This window comes from Parasteatoda tepidariorum, chromosome 5, assembly GCF_043381705.1.
Source record: "Parasteatoda tepidariorum isolate YZ-2023 chromosome 5, CAS_Ptep_4.0, whole genome shotgun sequence".
Classification (NCBI taxonomy): domain Eukaryota; kingdom Metazoa; phylum Arthropoda; class Arachnida; order Araneae; family Theridiidae; genus Parasteatoda; species Parasteatoda tepidariorum.
In genome coordinates this window covers 360,082-378,906 of record NC_092208.1, presented here as the reverse complement: position 1 = coordinate 378,906, position 18,825 = coordinate 360,082, and the positions used below count along the sequence as shown (strand labels likewise).

General features: G+C 34.5%; 1 protein-coding gene across 1 annotated transcript in view; it reads left to right on the top strand.

Moving 5' to 3' along the window:
• The window catches only part of LOC107455141 (FH1/FH2 domain-containing protein 3-like), a gene marked incomplete at its 3' end in the record, with an annotated part of 229,904 nt that overhangs the window by 128,762 nt on the left and 82,317 nt on the right, over positions 1 to 18,825 (top strand). Inside the window, 1 exon segment of the mRNA XM_071180913.1 lies at positions 7,158 to 7,279. Coding sequence (XP_071037014.1) covers positions 7,158 to 7,279 — 122 coding nt within the window.

Sequence of the window (18,825 nt, the reverse complement as noted above, 5' to 3'; positions counted from 1 at the left end):
CATATTTTATGATAATACACGGCTTAACTTTAACAAAAACAATTAAGGTTGATGGATAAATTGTGATTCGATAGTGTGGTACTACAACGTTGAATCGATTTTTTTTTTTTTTAGAGTCTCTCTGTTTGTTCTTTTGAAGGGGTGGTTTAAATTTTGCACAAGTATTTAATAAGGGGAAGGAAGGGTTTATGATTTGCTTATTTTTGCTGATAAGGGGAGAAGTATAAGTGACGCTTACGTAAGACCTTAAAATTCTCTTTATTTTCAATTTCTTTTTTTAAATGCGAAAAAGAAGAAATTGACTACAAATGTAAAATATTCAAACTTGGAAAAAGAAAGGAAAAAAATGCCTTCGAAGAGTTTTAAGAGATGAAGAATTTTGACTACAGAAGGAAAAGTCAAAAAGTTCTACTCAAAATTTTGTAAAATAACTGAATTCATTTTTATATGAAATGATTCTGTTTTGTGCGAAGTTACAGCTTTTATTTAAAGTTAATCCCAAGATTTGATGACTTCAATAAAAATCAAAGTTAAAGATGGGGGCGTATAGCAAATTTTTCTACTGATGCCGAAAGTGACAGTGAAAGATAGTTTTACAGTTGATTTCAACGCCATTTCTTTCCAATATGCAACATAAATGGGCAGTACCGTTTTTACGATATTTACATCTTATGTACAAAAGAGTATTGTAAAATTTTATAGTCGTTTTCACAACGTTTACTTCTAATATGCAAACAGGGAAGGAAAAAATAATTTTATAATTTATGTTACGACATTGCTTCAAATATGCAAAGTGACGTTGAAAAATAATTTTATAATTTATGTCACGACATTGCTTCAAATATGTAAAGTGACGTTGAAAAATAATTTTACAATTTATTTCACGACATTCCTTCAATTATGCAAAGTGACATTGAAAAATAATTTTACAATTTGTGTCACGACATTCCTTCGAATATGCAAAGTGATGTCAATAAATAATTTTACAGCCGTTTTCACAACATTTATTTCTAATACGAAAATGATCATGAAAAATTCCGATCAGGAATGTTTACGGGTTAAACACTTAAACAAGGATTCTAGAAATATATCTCACGAGGCGTTCAATGCGAGACTTTTTTTCTTCTAATTTCAGGAAACACTACCCAGTTTTTATTTTAAATACGAAAATAGATTAAAAAAGAAAAAAACGATACATCACGCGGCAGAGTTAAATCCGACTTACTTCCGCGAAAAGTGTGATATATATATAAATGTTTTATTTCTTCTTACGCTTTGCAGAATAATGAATTCATTTGTTCGAAATCAAATCTCTTCCATTGTTTACCCCCGAACTAGGCTGAGTGTGATGCATTTGACCAAAACTGTATAAATGGTCTCGCTTGGACACCAACATCTGGTCAAACCGGTAACGCTCCAATTTTTTAATTCGGGAATCTCTTAAAAAATGAACGGGCGTTTAGGCCTGTTCAACCGAGCCCCGATGACCGTGATGATGTTTTCTTGAGGGTCAATGTGACTCCACCTACGCATCTCTGTCCATGTTTTAGAGAAGGGGGGGGAGAGAGAGCTTCCGTGATGGCGCAGAAGACAAATCGTGCGTGGATAATTCTTCCCTTTATAAATTTCGGTTGACCTCTCTCCAAAATGATTTCATTTTAGTGGGCATTGTCTTCGTTTCATTGAAGAAATATAGGGTAACGAAATATAGTCTATATTTTTCCGGTACACGGATTTGTCATAAAAATTAGGATCGTTATATTTATGGGTTTTCTTTTCTTTTTTTTATGTTCTAACCTATCGGATGATTATGTGATGAGATGGGTATTTCGACTGGTTTGCTGTGAAAATATATTCAGGGGTCTGTTTAGAAGAAATTTGGGTTCGTTAACGGACCCTTCACACAATATCTTTTCATAAAAACAGACCCTTCACGAAATATTTTAACTTAACGTATTTTGTGAAGGGTCCGTTCTTAAGTTAAATTATTTTGTGAAGGGTCCGTTTTCAACTTAAAAACGGACCCTTCACAAAATAATTTAACTTAAGAACGGACTCTTCACAAAATATCTTCTCATTAAAACGGACCCTTCACAAAATATTTTAACTTAAAAACGAACCCTTCACAAAATATCTTTTCATAAAAACGGACCTTTCACAAAATATTTTAACTTAAAAACGGACCCTTCACAAAATAATTTATCTTTTAATCGGACCCTTCACAAATTTGTTTTACCTTCATTATTGTTTTGTTAATCGAATGAATCTTTCCCAGGAAGGGGGGGGGGAGAAAGATAAATGCAAACGAAAAAAGTTTTGTCTTCGGTAGACGCTTCTTCCTTTATTCTTCCGAAATGAATATTCTACGTTCAGCAGTATAGGCTAAATATCAAATATTTATATGTTGCATCACTCATTGAATAGCAGCAGTGGCTGTTTATTTTTTAAAATAAATTTTTTTAATTATAATTTTACGGTGTTGAGCATAATCTTGTATCTCTTTACAATTTAAAAACGCCTTGAAAAAGATTTTTTGCCATAACGGACCCTATTTGCCCGAATTCACAAAAGCAGGACCCTGGTTGAAAGAATGCGTTTATTTCATATTCACACATGACGAGTCATTTTTTCTCAATTTTACAAAAACGGACCTTTCACAAAATGTCTGGACAGACCCCTGATAATAATAATTTAAAGTATTTTTATATTCTTTTTATTATTAACGTATAATGACTGTCTTGACTGTGATTTTGTAATAATAAATATGAATACTGAAGAAGGAAAAGTATTTTGTGACGTCATGAAACGCGTAAATAGACAGGATTTGAAAACGACGACTTAAATGTTGTTTGTTGTCTTTCGTTTTCAGTTGTTTGATTTCTTTTTGAGTAAGGTTCTGTGATCTCCACTCTCTCTCACTGGAGTCGGTCCAAAGCAAACACTATTTTTCCTTTCCGCATTTCTTGTAAATGAGATATTTTATCACACTTTTCGTTTCTTTAACGAAATCTTAAAAGTGATATTTAGTTTACACCTGAATATGTTTTGGTTTATTAGGTGAGTTGTTTTACAGGGTTTCTCTTGCTTCCGTTTGTGTGTGTGACGCATTTCCTGAGCAGTATTAATCTCCAAATGAGAGTTCATCATCAGGAGAAATGTCGACCTTTTTTCTGACCATTTAGAGTGCTCCTATTTCAACTGGGGCACTTTAACCAGGGGTCTGTCCAGACATTTTGTGAAAGGTTCGTTTTTGTAAAAGGTTCGTTTTTGTAAAATTGTGAAAAAATACTCGTAATTTGTGAATATGAAATGAACGTTAAGTCACATTCCTTCAACCAGGGTCCTGCTTTCGCGAATTAATGCATTATTGCAAAAAAAAAAAAGCTTTTTCATGGAGTGTTTAAATTGTAAAGATATACAAGATTATGCTCTGCACTCTAAAATTATAATAAAAAAATTTAAATTTTCAAAAATAAACAGCAATTGCTGCTTCTAAATTAGAGATGCAACATACAAATATTTTGNTAAAATTTAGTTCGTTTACATCTGTCTTTCTCCCCCCCCCCCGCCTTCCTAGGAAGGGTTCATTCGATTAATAAAACAATAATGAAGGTAAACAAATTTGTGACGGGTCCGATTAAAAGATAAATTATTTTGTGAAGGTTCCGTTTTTATGAAAAGATATTTTGTGAAGGGTCCGTTAACGGACCCAAATTTCTTCTAAACTCACCCCTGCTTTAACGGATGCCAATAAAAGTTGCATTTATTTTGTAGAGGGTGCATGGCTCGTAGACATTTTGGTCATTTTCCGACTAGCCAGAGTGCTCCTATTTGAACTGGAGGGCAGTGCTTCGATGAATACACTTGTTGCAAATATTTTCTAAATGTTACGAGCGAAATGTATTTCGATATCATTGCGGACCCAAATGCCGACTTTTTCCTGATGTAAACAACAATCAAAGAGGCACAAAATTAAAGCTACACTTTTGAAGTGGACTCTGTATTAAATCACAGACGCTGCTGTTCGCTGAAATTTACGATACATTTTCCTTTGACAGGGAATGTCAGGGAAAGGGTAGAGGACAATTGAAGTTTGCATATTTGTTATGAGAATTTAACATTCACTTCTATAATCAGGGTGCGTAGCGTTTTTAAAAAGTGCTTAAAGGTGCTTATTTTCAAGTTTCGTTTTTTAAAAGCCCTTAAAGGTGCTTTTTTCATTGGGTGTTTTTAAAAAGTGCTTCATTTCCCCTTTTTCAAAATGAGATCTTTCCTTTATCATGTTGGTTTTCGCTGCGAATTGTGCAACAGGACACAGTTCACATTATTCTATTCAACATTTTCACAATTAATTCAAACCCAATCAATCAATTTCGGTGTATTGTCAGTCCGTAGCGTATGAAAACGCCATTCGTTTTACATGATTCAAAATTTCATGATTTTTGACAATAGTCAAAAACAATGCCAAAAGGTTGTTTTTTTCCCCCGACATGTAGGTTAAAACAAGATAAAACCTTTCCATTGTCAAAAACTCTCCTACCTTGCCTAGTTATGATATTTTTTACAGTGCTTAAAATCATTTTTTGAGTGCTGGAAAAGTGCTTATTTTTTGTTGAATAATTTCACTACGCACCCTGATAATGGATCAGAATTTTATGATGACTACACCCTTTCAAAAGGTGGGAAATGAAGGCTCTTTGATTGAGAAAAATAGTACTTGATATAGTACTTATAAAGTGTTAGCAAAAGTTTTTTTCTCTTCAAATTAAATCAATAAAATTTTAGGTACTAATCCGTTTCAGGGTGATAAGAATCCCAATTATATTTAAAGGCGTGTAACTTAATTCTTGTCTTTTTAAGTTAGTTGGAGGAAACTGAAAATTTATTTTTAATGTTGATAAAAGTCATTTTCCGAAAATCTGAAACGTTGAAATACTTTCTTAAAAATAATAAAGTGCAGGTTCATGAAAAATGAAAATCCTAAAGTACCTCCTGCTCAAAATTTTTGATGGTTTTTCATGAATGGACCAACAGAATCTTGAGGGTGACCATCCATCATTCCATCATGAACCATTATATTTTTTTGATGGTAACCAACATAAGTAACCATCACCCCCATGTAAAGAATTCGGACTGATGGTCCAACATAAGAATAGCAACTTGTTTAGATGGTTTGTACAGGTTGAACCATCAGAAATTTCCATCATAGTATCTTAGAAGTCAAATGTTGGAACGATCATGAACAACCACTATCCCATTGCACAGTGGGCCAGAGGACCATGATCTTTGGCCAAAAGTCAAAATTACATTTTCAACTAAAATATGTGTAGGCAGTTTTAATATAGCCCCAATTAAGTATTCATAATCATTCCAAACGTTATCTTTTACATTTTGGACCGACAAGAGTATAATGTAATGAAAAATGTGTTAAAAATTTTTTTTTAATGTAACTTTTAAATTTTTATTTCAGAAGTATACATAGGAATTTCACCCTTACTGTTACATTTTTATCAGAGTAATGAGTCTGAAATGATAGTACAATTTTTCAATGTGTTGGATTAGTTAATACTCTTGACACACATATAGTTTATATATCTTATCGTTTAACATTTTGCAATGTTTGAGTGACTTTCGAAAATTAGTTCCAAAAAGTTCCACGAGGTCATGAGCTAAACTTTTTTGTTGTTGTCTTCTTTGATGTTTCTTCTTTCGAAAAAACCTGCCCCATATTGCCCGTATTGCAAAGGTGGACTCAATATACCGAAAAACTATATTATTTTTGCTCTCCCTATTTCAGCCGCCATTTTGTTTTGTGTGTGTATTTTTAGTGTATTTCAAAATTTCAACTATGAATTCAATTTACCTGCTCATAAAAACCGCCCAAATTTTGAAACAAATTTAATCGAAATACTAATTTTGGCCACGAAACCTTGGATGCCGGCGGCCCACTGTGCAATGTAGGAATTTGGACTGGTTTATGATGGACCAAAATAAAAAATTAAAAAAAAAATGTTTTGATGGTATATTCCAAAGTACCAACAAGAATTCCTAATAAACCATTATTTAAATGTATAGTTACGACCATCACATGGATCCATGAGAATCAAACTTCTCTTGATAATGAACCGTCATAGTATTAAAGTAGCATTTTCTATCATGGAATGATGGAAATTTGTTGTCATATCAATAGCCTTGGACGCATAATGGAAAATGTTGGACCATCATAGATCGCACTGAAAGCAACAAAAACCAGGAAAATGATTTGATGGGATCGTCAAGAATTTTGACTTGGGTGTATATGTCGCTGTGAATGACCGAAATAGACGGCTGTTGACCTCCATCGGTGAATGTCGACCATCGCAGAGTCGCTTTGGTAAATGTCCGAAATATAGACTAGGTCTAGTGCCCGGTACACATTATACCCGGTACTCCAAAAACTGATGTTTCACCTCAGCAGATATTAAAATATCGAATAAATATAATAATATCAACGAATAAATGAACATCAAGTCGGATAGAACAACTATTTGGGACATTCACCCTAGCGACTATGTGATTGCTGACGGTGAAAGTCGACATTCTCTTGATTTCGGTCATTCACGGTAGCAGATCTTCTATGTTGATCGGGCATGGACTCGAATTTTACATGCTTCGAACGATAATGTTGAATAGAACTATTTACATATATAATTTTACTTGTGTGAAAAACCAAAAGAATATTTAATTTGGTGGTTGTTGTAGTTCATTTACGTAGCACTAGAGCTGCACGATGGGCTATGGGCGATGGTCTGGGAAACATCCCTCAGGATGATCCGAAGACATGCCATCACAATTTTGATCCTCTGGAGAGGGGATGGCGCCCCCGCTTTGGTAACTCGGCGACCTGCACGCGAAATCGAGCACTTTACGGCAGAACTGTTTAACGAGGACCACTATCGCACATCCTCGGTCCCTACGCTGACTGATCCAAGTGGTCACCCACCCGCACACTGACTGCAGCCAGTGATGCTTGACTTGGTGGGAAGCGTGTCTTAACGATCTGCGGGACGCATTTCGTTTGGAAATCGGACTAAAATGTCAGTAATAGTTTCTTCTGAATACTGCATATTGTTTTATTTGTTCTTTAACTTATTCTGTTTCTTTTCCCCTTCTTCTAGTTGGATGATTGTGCGCTGCAGTTGTACAGGTACAGTGGGACGGAGGGTGATTACGGGAATTACTTGGACCTAGAATCAACCATTGATGAACAAGCAGAAGATTTTGAGGATTTTCATGCCAAGTAAGTAATCCACCTTCACTTCAACTCTCACTTTAGTTTAACATGTTAAAATGAATTTTTAACTGTAAACACACTCGTTCTCCAGGAGTTGGCACTTGGCTCCGCCTTCATCGCGTGGTATGCGACGATACTATCCCGCTATTTCTGCAGGGTTGCCACTCCACAGGGAGAACGGGGAAAACCTGAAAAATACAGGAACCTTAATAACAAGAAAAACGTAGGGAATTTTGATTTTTTTTTTTTTACAAACCGGGAAATTACAGGGAATTTTGTTTCTTATTTTTGTCTTTCAAAAAATGGTGACCACTCAAAGCATAATTTATGGGATATTTCACCGTGATATTTCAGCTATACTAAACTATTTCACTTACTATAGCATTATTTAAGTATGTTCAGCTGTTTTTCCAGCAATTAAAAATAATAAATATAGTTAATCCAATATAGCTGACACAAGAGCACAGTCAATGTTGTTTCCTCTTGATATAGTGTGTATAATATGTACAGGAAAAACACAGGGAATTTTTTTTCTTCCAGATTTGTAACTCTGTTTTGGGAGAATGTTGTGAGCAAGGCTGCTATTGAGCGATCGTATGGCTAAATTATTTATTTCGCAATCTTTATCTGCATTTTTTTTAACATTTAATATTTCCTAAATTTGATGATATTTCTCTCTTTTGAGTGAATAGTGTGTCATTTTTGAGATATTTTGCGGGGGAATAAAAGCAGTTTTTAAATTTAAAATATATTTAATGAGCTAGAGAAACGAAAGGTAATAATAGCAGATGATAAAGCGAAGTAAGCGACTGAAAAAGAAGTCATTGTTTGTGTTTGGCGCGCATGAACGGTTGCCCAATTTCAAGCGCGGAGATGATTCTCTTCTTACTCCCTGCGTTGAAATGAACTCTGCGTCCGAGGAGGTGGAGCCAAGTGCCAACTCATGGTGAACGAACTATATCTCGATCTCCTCTTTTTTTTCTTCTTCTCCTTCCCCATGGAAACATCCCTGACCGAGAAGCATCGCCCACGAAACGATGTGCAAAGCGTTTAGGTCGCGGGTTTGAATCCCGCTCTTACCCTGGATGCATCTTAGTGCTGCCCTTCTCTGTCGTGTGCTATCTGTCCATGTATATTTGAAAGGTTTATAAGCCTAAATTGAGCACACAAGCCTGCAAATGTATCAGGATGTGTAGCGTTTTTAAAAAGTGCTGAAAGGTGCTTATTTTCGATTTTTGTTATTTAAAAGTGCTTTTTTCATTAGGTGATTTTAAAAAGTGCTTTATTTTCCCTTTTTCAAAATGAGATTTTTCCTTTACCATGTTGATTTTCGCAACGAATTATGCAAAAAGACACAATTTACCTTGTTCTATTCAGCGCGTTTTCACAATTAATTCAACCCCAATCTATTTCGGCGCATTGTCAGTCCGTAGCGCATGTAAACGCCATTCTTTTTGCGTGATTCAAAATTTCATGATTTTTGAAAATTGTCAAAAACAATGCCAAAAGTTTTGTTGTTGACATGACTGTTAAAGCAAGATAAAACCGTCAATTGTCAAAAGCTTTCCAACCCTGCCTAATTATGATATTTTTTTAGAGTGCATAAGAAAATTGTTTGAGTGCTTGAAAATTGCTTATAAGGTGCTTAGTTTTTGTTGAATAATTTGGCTACGTTCCCTGTGTATGTAATTCCAATAAACCCATCCCCCATATACCACCAAACAAAATTCCTTTTCTAAGAATTTTATGAAAACCACAATTTTATTTCCTTCTTTTCTCTAAAACAAAAAAATGATGAGTACAAAAAGGAGTTTCTGTGAACTATTCTGTCTTAAGGTAGACATTCCAGAAACGCTCGAAGTACCTATCTGGAAGAAGCACCAAGGAACAGTGTGAATTAAAATTTTATCTCTGACTGATCTTGCTCCAACCCCTTCACTTGTTATTAATGAATTGTTCCTTATCGTCATTTTACGATGATTTTCGTTTTATCACACTTGTCCAAAGGACAATAAGGAAAAAAAAAAAAGCTACTAAGTTGTAAATAAAAAGAACGTAGGTAGGTACTTTATTGACGTCACACCAAAGGTGCACAATGGGCGACGGTATGGTAAACATTCCTGAGGATGATTCGAAGACATGCCATCGCAGTTTTGATTCTCTGCAAAGGGAATGGCTGTCCTGCTTGGGTAGCCCGACCACCTGCGCACGAAATAGAGCTCTTTACGGTAGAACAGTGTAACGAGGGCCTAATATCACTCAACTTCGGTCTCCACGCAGGCTGATCCGAGTGGTCACCCACCCGCTTATTGACCGCTGCCAGTGAGGCTTGACTTTGGGGGGAGGTTCTACTTGTAACCGTGTCTTTACGATCAGTCCACTGCGAGACACATAAAAATGAGAATCTGTAGTTTATTTATTTAATTCATAACTTTTAAAAGAATGTGAATTTTAAATAAGGTTAGTACATCCAGGGGTCTGTTCAGAGGAAATTTGGGTCCGTTAACGGACCCTTCACAAAATATCTTTTCATAAAAGCGGATCCTTCACAACATATTTTTACTTAAAAACGGACCCTTCACAAAATGATTTTTCTTTTAATCGGACCCTTCACAAATTTGTTTATCTTCATTATTGTTTTGTTAATCGAATAAACCCTTTCCAGGGGGGGGGGGCAGAAAGACAAATGCAAACGAATTAAGTTTTGTCTTCGGCAGTCGCTTCTTCCTTTATTCGTCCGAAATTAATATTCTGCGTTCAGCAGCATAGCCTAAATACCAAATATTTGTATGTTGCATCTCTCATTGAGTAGCAGCAATGGCTGTTTATTTTTGAAAATTCAATTTTTTTTAATTATAATTTTACAGTATTGAGCATAATCTTGTATGTCTTTAGGGGAGAGTCAGGTAGCCCCGCCCACTTAAGGAATATTGCTTATATTTCTGTATAATATTGAGTAATGATCAATATTTTTGTATGTTTCTAATGTTTTATCATCTAATTAAATAATGCAATAATTCAAAATTAAGTAATTAAATAATGCAAAAAGAATAAACCAAAAAAAAAAGAAGAATAGTTTAACTTAGAAAAATAGAAATTTAAAAAAACATTATTTCCAGCTCTTTTCAAAATGTGTCGGATACAAAATGTGCCCAGTTACAAAAATTATGTTTTTTGACTGTTTTTTCAGGTGTAAATGAAAATGACCAATGTATTGACAATAGATAAACCTCATGTATCATTTTTATCACAAAATTATTGTATTTATGGCATATTTATATACTTTTAGTGAATTCTATCATCTATATATTTATTTACCATATTACCAGCTGCATAAATACTTGAAACCTTAAAAATAATATTTTTTTAATATAACAATTAATGTCCGATGGATATTGACTTGAAAAAATGTTCTATACATATGAAATTGACAGTGGGCGGGGGTACCCGACACTCCCCTACAATTTAAAAACTCCTTGAAAAAGTTTTTTGCCATAACAGGACCCTGGTTAAAAGAATGTGACTTGGCGTTTATTTTATATTCACACATTGCGAGTCATTTTCTCACTAGTTTACAAAAAACGGGACCTTTCACAAAATGTCTGCACAGACCCCGTGACATCATACGATGAGTTGTAACAAAACAACTGTCTTAACAAGCTCTTATATTTGTTGATACGAACCGCGTATTTCATTATTTATGCATTCTCTTATTTATTTTGTGGTTTCATAAGTGGATTCCTCTTATTTATGTGTCTAAACTAACCTCACAAAAAAGAAGCAACCGACGCGCCTATTTGCAATCATTTATTGTAGCGTGATTCTGAAAGCTTTTTTACGACTTTCAAAAATTGTTTGTTCATTAAGTTCTGGAAGGAACAGCTCATAAAATACTCGGAAGAAAAAAGTTCTTCTGGAACCTTCAAGTAGAATGAAAGAAGATCCATGCAAAATAGGGAGTCATTATCAATGTTAGACTTTCGCTGTCCAATTAACCGCGCCCTCACCTTAACCCCTTATACAGCAGTGGAGAGATGATTAACCCAGTGGCCAGTTTTAATAACTGCTCGAATTGAGAACCATTTGTATTCCGTGCATCGTATTTCTCCTGACGTCATAGTCCCATCGTTTATTGGCAACGCCAGAGGTCATACAAAAAATGCACATTTAGAATGGTCTTTCTTTTTTTCGATTGGAATGTCTCGAGAAGGAAAGAAAGCATTTTTATACTTGGTGGTAATGTCTTTATTTTCGACATCCGCTTCATCGGAGGGTTTTTATTTATTTTTTAATAGAGAATTACAATGATTTTCCAGTACAAACAAAATAAGAGGATCTTTATTGTGATATTCCTCAATTTTCGGTAAAAAACGATAAAGGAAGGATCTTGAAACCAAATTAAGTTCAACAAAATAAGAGGATCTTTATTGTGATATTCCTCAATTTTCGGTAAAAGACGATAAAGGAAGGATCTTGAAACCANTATATTATTAGTTTCTTGACTTGCAATATGTATCCTATATTGGTTTCAGCGCGATTCATGATGGTCCGACATTATTGGATGATCACCAACATCATCCAACATTTTCCATTAAAAATCGTAGCTGATTGTGCTCCGAAAAAAATCCGGATTTCCGAAATTTTCGCTTACAGTGATCCGGAAGTTTCCGGAGATCGAAGCTCCAGACATTTAAAAAAATCATGGATCACAGAAGTTTCCAGAAATCAAATTTTCAAAGGTGGAACTTAAAAACACATTTTATTTGTTTGTAAGGGAGAGCCAGAGAGATACTTTATAAGCTCATATTCATGATTAATTTTCATTTTTTATCAGTAAATAGTTGTTATAATCATAAACTCAAGAAAGAAAGACATGTTTGTAAATTTTAATTACTTCTCCAGGTATGTGTAAATGGTATAGGTATGTGTAAAATTTTAAATATTTTTAAGTGAACTGAGAAATATTGAGAAAAAGGAAAAATAATTAATTTAAATTTTATAAATATTTAAATTTATAATTTAAATTTTTTTCAATTAAACTGTTCTTTTTTTTTTAACTATTTAACTCAATGAATTTTCCGGAATTTTGACTTGGGCTCACAATCACCCCTGTGATAAAGGAAAGGATTTTGAAACCTCTTGAAAACAAACTAAGTCAACAATTCTTGACGTCTCATCAAAATAGTTTCATAGTTTATGTTTGTTTCAGTGCGATTCATGATGGCCCAACATCATTGGATGGTCACACCATCATCCAACATTTTCCATTATGCTTTCCATATGGTTTTTGATATGCCAGCCAACTTCCATCATTCCACAATGGAAAATGCTATTTTAATACGATGATGGTCAACCATCAGGAGAGGTTTGATTCTCATGGATCAACAGCCCATGATGGTCCACGATGATTCCAACTGCACATTTCCGTGATGGTTTAATGGTAATTCTTGTTCATTCTCAGAAATATACCAAAACAATTCGGGTTTTTTTTATGTTGGACCATCATAAATCAGTGCGACTTCTTACGTTGGGATGATGGTGATTCATGATCGTTCCAACATTTGCTTTATAAGAATCTGTGATGGAAATTTCTGATAGTTTAACCTGAAAACAAATTGCTATTCTTATGTTGGACCATCATAAATCAGTGCGAATTCCTACATTGGGATGATGGTTAATTGTGTTGGATACCATCAAAAACATAATGGTTCATGAGGGAATGATGGATGGTCACCATCAAGATTCTGTTTGTCATTCATGGAAAACCATCATACGTTTTGACTAAGGTATTGTAATGTTCTAATGAACCTTAGACTTATGTTTAAACTTTTTGAAGTCTTAAGCCTGATTGTGAAAGTGATTTCATTTAAGCGTCAAAGCTATGAAAGGTGAATGAAATATAAGCATTGAAGAAAAATAGTTAAACCATGAATTTTAACTGTGCATTGGATGGGTGTTATAAGCCCATTTAATTCTCCAGCACCCTTACAAAATATTTTGAAATTACCGTACTGATAAGTTTTAACAGAAAAAAAAAATAGTACCAAGGTTTACCAGTCGTGTTATTCAGCTTAAGTTGTACAATGATACAGTTCTACGTGGGAGAATGTAACGATATGTAGTTATAGTGTGATCGATATAGTTATAGTTAGAAAACTTTTTTTTGCCTATATGTGCAGTGGGTTATACAATGGCAAGCGTGTTTACCTTTTTCTCATTTGCCATTTTAAAATGCATCCGAAATTATATTAGGTAGGTCGCGCTAGAGCTTCACCATCGGCTATTGGCGACGGTCTGGGAAACATCCCTGAGGAGGATCCGAAGACATCCCATCGCAATTTTGATCCTCTGCAGGGGGATGGCTCCCCTGCTTTGATAGCCTGACAACCTGCGCGCGAAGTCGAGCCCTTTACGGTAGAACAGTTTAACATTTGCGTTATATGGATAAGAAAAACCACACAAAAATCTCTCACGGTTAGCATGACGGTAATAAGACTGTACACCATGATCCGTTCACCACTGAATATATTTTGCGTCAGCACTGTGGTCGATGCGAATTCGTATCGTTCAGCCATCGCTGGGAATCGAACCCGGATCACCTTATTGGAAGGCGAACACTCTTATCCCCTGAGCCACTAAGGCTCAAAGCGGTTTATTTTATTTTATATCCGTCGTTGAACGGCCGACCCACTGTTTGGATTTACGACTACTAATGTTCAACTCCGTAGACTTGTCATTTTGAACCCAATCCAGAAGACAAGGAAACTCCTGAATCAGTAGTCCCAGAGGTATTGATTTGTTATGGGAAGATGGAGGACTTTGCTACTCGACAGATTTAACGTGCATCTGTCGCCCTTTACTACACGGGGAGTCTTCGGCTGGTGGGGATCGAACCCACGAACTCTTGGACATGGGCCCAGTTGCCCTACCAACCAGGCTATCCCGGCCTCTAAAGCAATTGTTTAAAAACTGCGTAGTTTAGGAGACAAAAATTATTTAAAATGTTCATGGTTTGCGTCAGCAATAAGTGGGGAGAGTTTTAATGCCACCGCACCTAAAAATAGTAATGGATCATTAACAGGTAATATACATATGGAAAAAAAAAGGTTTAAAGTCAATTCCTACTTAGGACAACAAAGAATAATTTTATTTTAGTTACTTTTTATTTAATAATTAAAAAAAAAAATTTTCCCCTCTAAAACTAAAATGAATTAAATTTAATGAATGAACAATTCACATTGTTCCACTCAACGTTTTCACAATTAATTCAAACCCAATCTATTTCGGCGTATTGTCCGTAGCGTATGAAACCGCCATTCGTTTTACATGATTCAAATTTTCATGATTTTTGACAATTGTCAAAAACAATGCCAAAATGCTTTTTTTTTCCCGACATGACTGCAGGGATGAAATTTTTCCGCTTTTCAGCGGATTTCCTCCTTTTTCACTTCTGTCTCTTGAATTTCAGCTTTATTATCAAAAACTCCGATTTTCTAAAAGTTTCAGTTTTTTAAACAAATGTTTCGCCTTTTCTGAAAATTAAGTCGTTGAAATAAAATAATTATATTTATTTCCGATTTGATATATAGATATAATATATCGAAAGATATATTGAAAATTCAAACTACATAGCTGCTAACCCTTCTACATATCTACTTATTTTAGCTTTTACGAGCTGCAATAGGATTTTCTTAAATTTCCCCCTTCCGCTAGATAGCTCGTATTTTAATATCAAACATCGATTTTCGTATTTATCTGATTTAAAAGTTGTTCACTGCGATTCTTATTCACGCGATTTCAATATCGTTCATTGCGTTTCTTATTTACGAGATTTAAAAATCCAATATCGCGATTTGTATTGAGGCATTTTTAAAATTCTATGTAACGATTCGTATTCCAATGTCGTGATTCATTTTTGCGGTTGTAATATTCAACATCTATTGTCGTATTTACATGTGATTTAAAAATTAGCCTTTCGATTCGTATTCACGCCATTTAGAAATTATGCATCGTAATTCGTATCTACGCGATCTGAAAATTACGCATCATGATTTGTATTTTAACATTTTTGAAATCCAATATCTAGTTTCATTCACGTGATTTATATTCATGCGATTTTAAAATCCAAGATCGCGATTCTTGTAAAAAGTAAATTTTTTTTGGAATTAGCTCCTATAAATGTGGCAGTTTTTCTATAAATGTGGCGATTATTGCTATATGTAGGCATTACAACATCAGCGAAACTGGATGAGAATATGTTACTGATTTTTGCTATAAATCACGATTTACTCCCATGAAAATTCAGCTTTTTTGCCTTTTGGCCAATCTCATCCCTGTGACTGTTAAAACAAGATAAAACCGTCCATTGTCAAAAACTCTCCAACCTTGCCTAATTATGATATTTTTTTCAAAAGTGCTTAAAAATATTTTTGAGTGCTTAAAAGGTGCTTATTTTTTGTTGAATGATTTAGCTGCGCACCCTGTATAGCCTTGCATCATGTCTTATCGTACTTCTTTCCACTCTTAAATTTTGTATCAAGTAGTAGAACTGGTTTTTAACTATCGGTTCGTGCAATTCTTCTGGCAACAACACTCTCCCCCGTGTTCTTTTTCCAGTTAAACAATCCACATTGAAAAAAAAAAAGGATGGAAATTCTCAGGAGAAAGTGAAGAGAACGCCCATCACACCCGCACATCCATTAATGTCGCATCAAAATCCCATTTCTGGGCTTTCCACAATCTAATTACGGAATTGGAACATAATCGATGATATCACACCCCCGCCCGGCGCTTCTTTATTCTCTCAACGATGTTCATTTCTTTCGAAGCGAAGGACGTTGAGCTCAGAAATGTTCTTTGTGAGGAATATCATCGGTGTTGGTAAAGTGCTTTTTCTTGTAGTACAGCGCTGTTATCAAGGCTTGCCCATCCCTCGTATTAAATCCATTGCTGAGGTGATAAAGTACCTTGATTTTGGATGATCTTACGGAGGAATCCTAAATGAGCTTCCTAAAACCTTTTTCAATGGGCGCTGGAGGAGAGAAGAAAAAAAATATTAAACTTGATAATTACTATATTTATTATCTTATGAAATGTGTAAAAAAAAAATGGAGTGTCGTGTCATTATTTTGAAAGATATGTGCTTCGCTTTACCGCCTGTGTGCACAGTGGGCCAGCATCGAAGGTTTCGTGGCCAAAATTAGTATTTCGCATAAAACCTGTTACAAAATTTGGGGGTTTTATGTGCAGGTAAATTGAATTCATAGTTAACATTTTGAAATACACTAAAAATACCCAAAACAACCCAAAATGGTGGCTGAAATAGGGCGAGCAAAAGTAAAAAAATAATATAGTACGTTTAAATAATTAAATATAGCAATGAAAATATAATAATTTTCGTAATTTTATATTGGAAATGAAAAGCAAATTATATTTCTGAAGTAATTTTACAAAATAATGAGAATTAATTACAAAACAACGCGAAAACATGAAGAAAAAAAAACTTAATTTTTGTTTTTCGGTATATTGAGTCCACCTTTGCAATACGGGCAAAATGGGGCAGGTTTTTTCGAAAGAAGAAACATCAAAGAAGACAACAACAAAAAAGTTTAGCTCATGACTTCGTGGAACTTTTTGGAACAAAGTTTCGAAAGTTATTCAAACATTGTTAAATGATAAGATATAAACTATAAGTTTGTCAAGGGTATTAACTAATCCAACACAATGAAAAATTGTACTATCATTTCAGACTAAATACTCTGATAAAAATGTAGCAGTAAAGTGAAATTCCTATATATATTTCTGAAATATAAACCTAATAACGAACATAACGAAACTAAAGAGGTTATTACGGATTAGGGTTTAAATATTTTTTAAATAAGCACTAAATACGATATTTATTCAATGTAACTTACAAACATGCAAGAACATAATAACGAACATAACAAAGCTAACGAACCTAAAGGGGTTATTACGGACTAATTACTCTGATGAAAATGTAACAGTAAAGTGAAATTCCTATATATATATTTCTGAAATAAAAATTTGAAAGTTACATTAAAAATATTATTTTTGACATATTTTTCATGACATTGTACTCTTGTCGGTCCAAAAAGTAAATTATAATGTTTGTATGAATGATTATGAATACTTATTTTGGGCTATGCCTACACATATTTTAGTTGAAAATTTAATTTTTTACTTTTGGCCCACAGTGCTGTGGTTCCATGAATGATGGATTCCTAATACGTGTCCTCCAGAAAAAAACTCTTAATTCTTAAGACCCCTTATGCTTTTTCGACGATTATCAAATTTTCAAATCCTTAAAATTCTTATTTGTGACATATGGCTTAAAAAAAAAATTGTTTTCTGTTGTAAAACTGTCGGTAGGGTTCAAGTTAAAAGTTTTTTTTTCTTCCTTCTTCGTTTAAATACGAATCTGTTATAGTGTCTTCACGAATCAAAACTGGATAAACTTTAATAACTTTTCAGCTATTTGCTCTATCGACTAAAGTTTTAGTCTTTTTATTCATTCGTTTTCATTCATCACATTTTAGTCATTCGATTCAGTGTAAAAAGTTTATTATGGATTTCTTGTCCTTATAAGGTCTTCAATAGGTATCAATCGAACATGCTGCTTTTTGTACATCACACTTACTGAATTCCTTATAACTTGTTGTGTCCAATCCTTCGGGATCTCGCAACAGCTAGATCAGATTCATGAGACCATTTACCTTACCTTAGCGAAGTCCAGCACCAGAAGTGGACTTGCATGTACATCTTCTTGTGCTAACCCTGACTTGCTACTTGTGACTGCGACATCGACCTCGTTACGCTGTTGCTACCCAGTCTCGATCACACGTAACGTACAATGTATTCCCTCGACTGCTAAAGGCAACATAGGAGCGACCACGACCGTGAACGTAATACAGCTCTCACGATCAGCAAAAGCCCGGTGATCTTAATACAGCTCTCCCGGTTTCTCACAAAACAGCAATGAATCCACTAGTGCTATCCGTTTATCGAATTCTATCACAGATATAATTCTGGTGGGAGAGTACTGTAGCGTATCTACCACTACAAAAATACAATTCCAATTCTACGATGGGGTGCCTTTTCATAGATGAAGGTTGACAATGTCGATAACAGCTCGCTCCCCATAGTTTCCAGAGACTAGAATGAAGCTGCGTTTTTAGAAGTGGTAAAAAAAAAAGATACTTATCCAAAAAGACTTTTAAAAAAAAGGTTATTTTGTTGTGAGAAATAAGTTATCGCTTATTTTTTGCATGGATGTGTAACAGTTGTATTTCAACTTGAATGACGCGTAAAACATTTTCAATGCAATAAACAAAATAAACTACGATTCGGCGTTTTTAAAAAGTGACACCGCCTCTTATTCTGTATTTTACGAACTGGTTCCCAGTGTGTGGAATTCACGGCGTTGAAAGAAATCTTCGAAGGCCACTTCATTAGACGGAAAAAGAGAGAAAAAAAAAATTAAGGCTGTGCATATTAATGGAATCAATTACTACCCCAAATCATTTTCTTCTCTC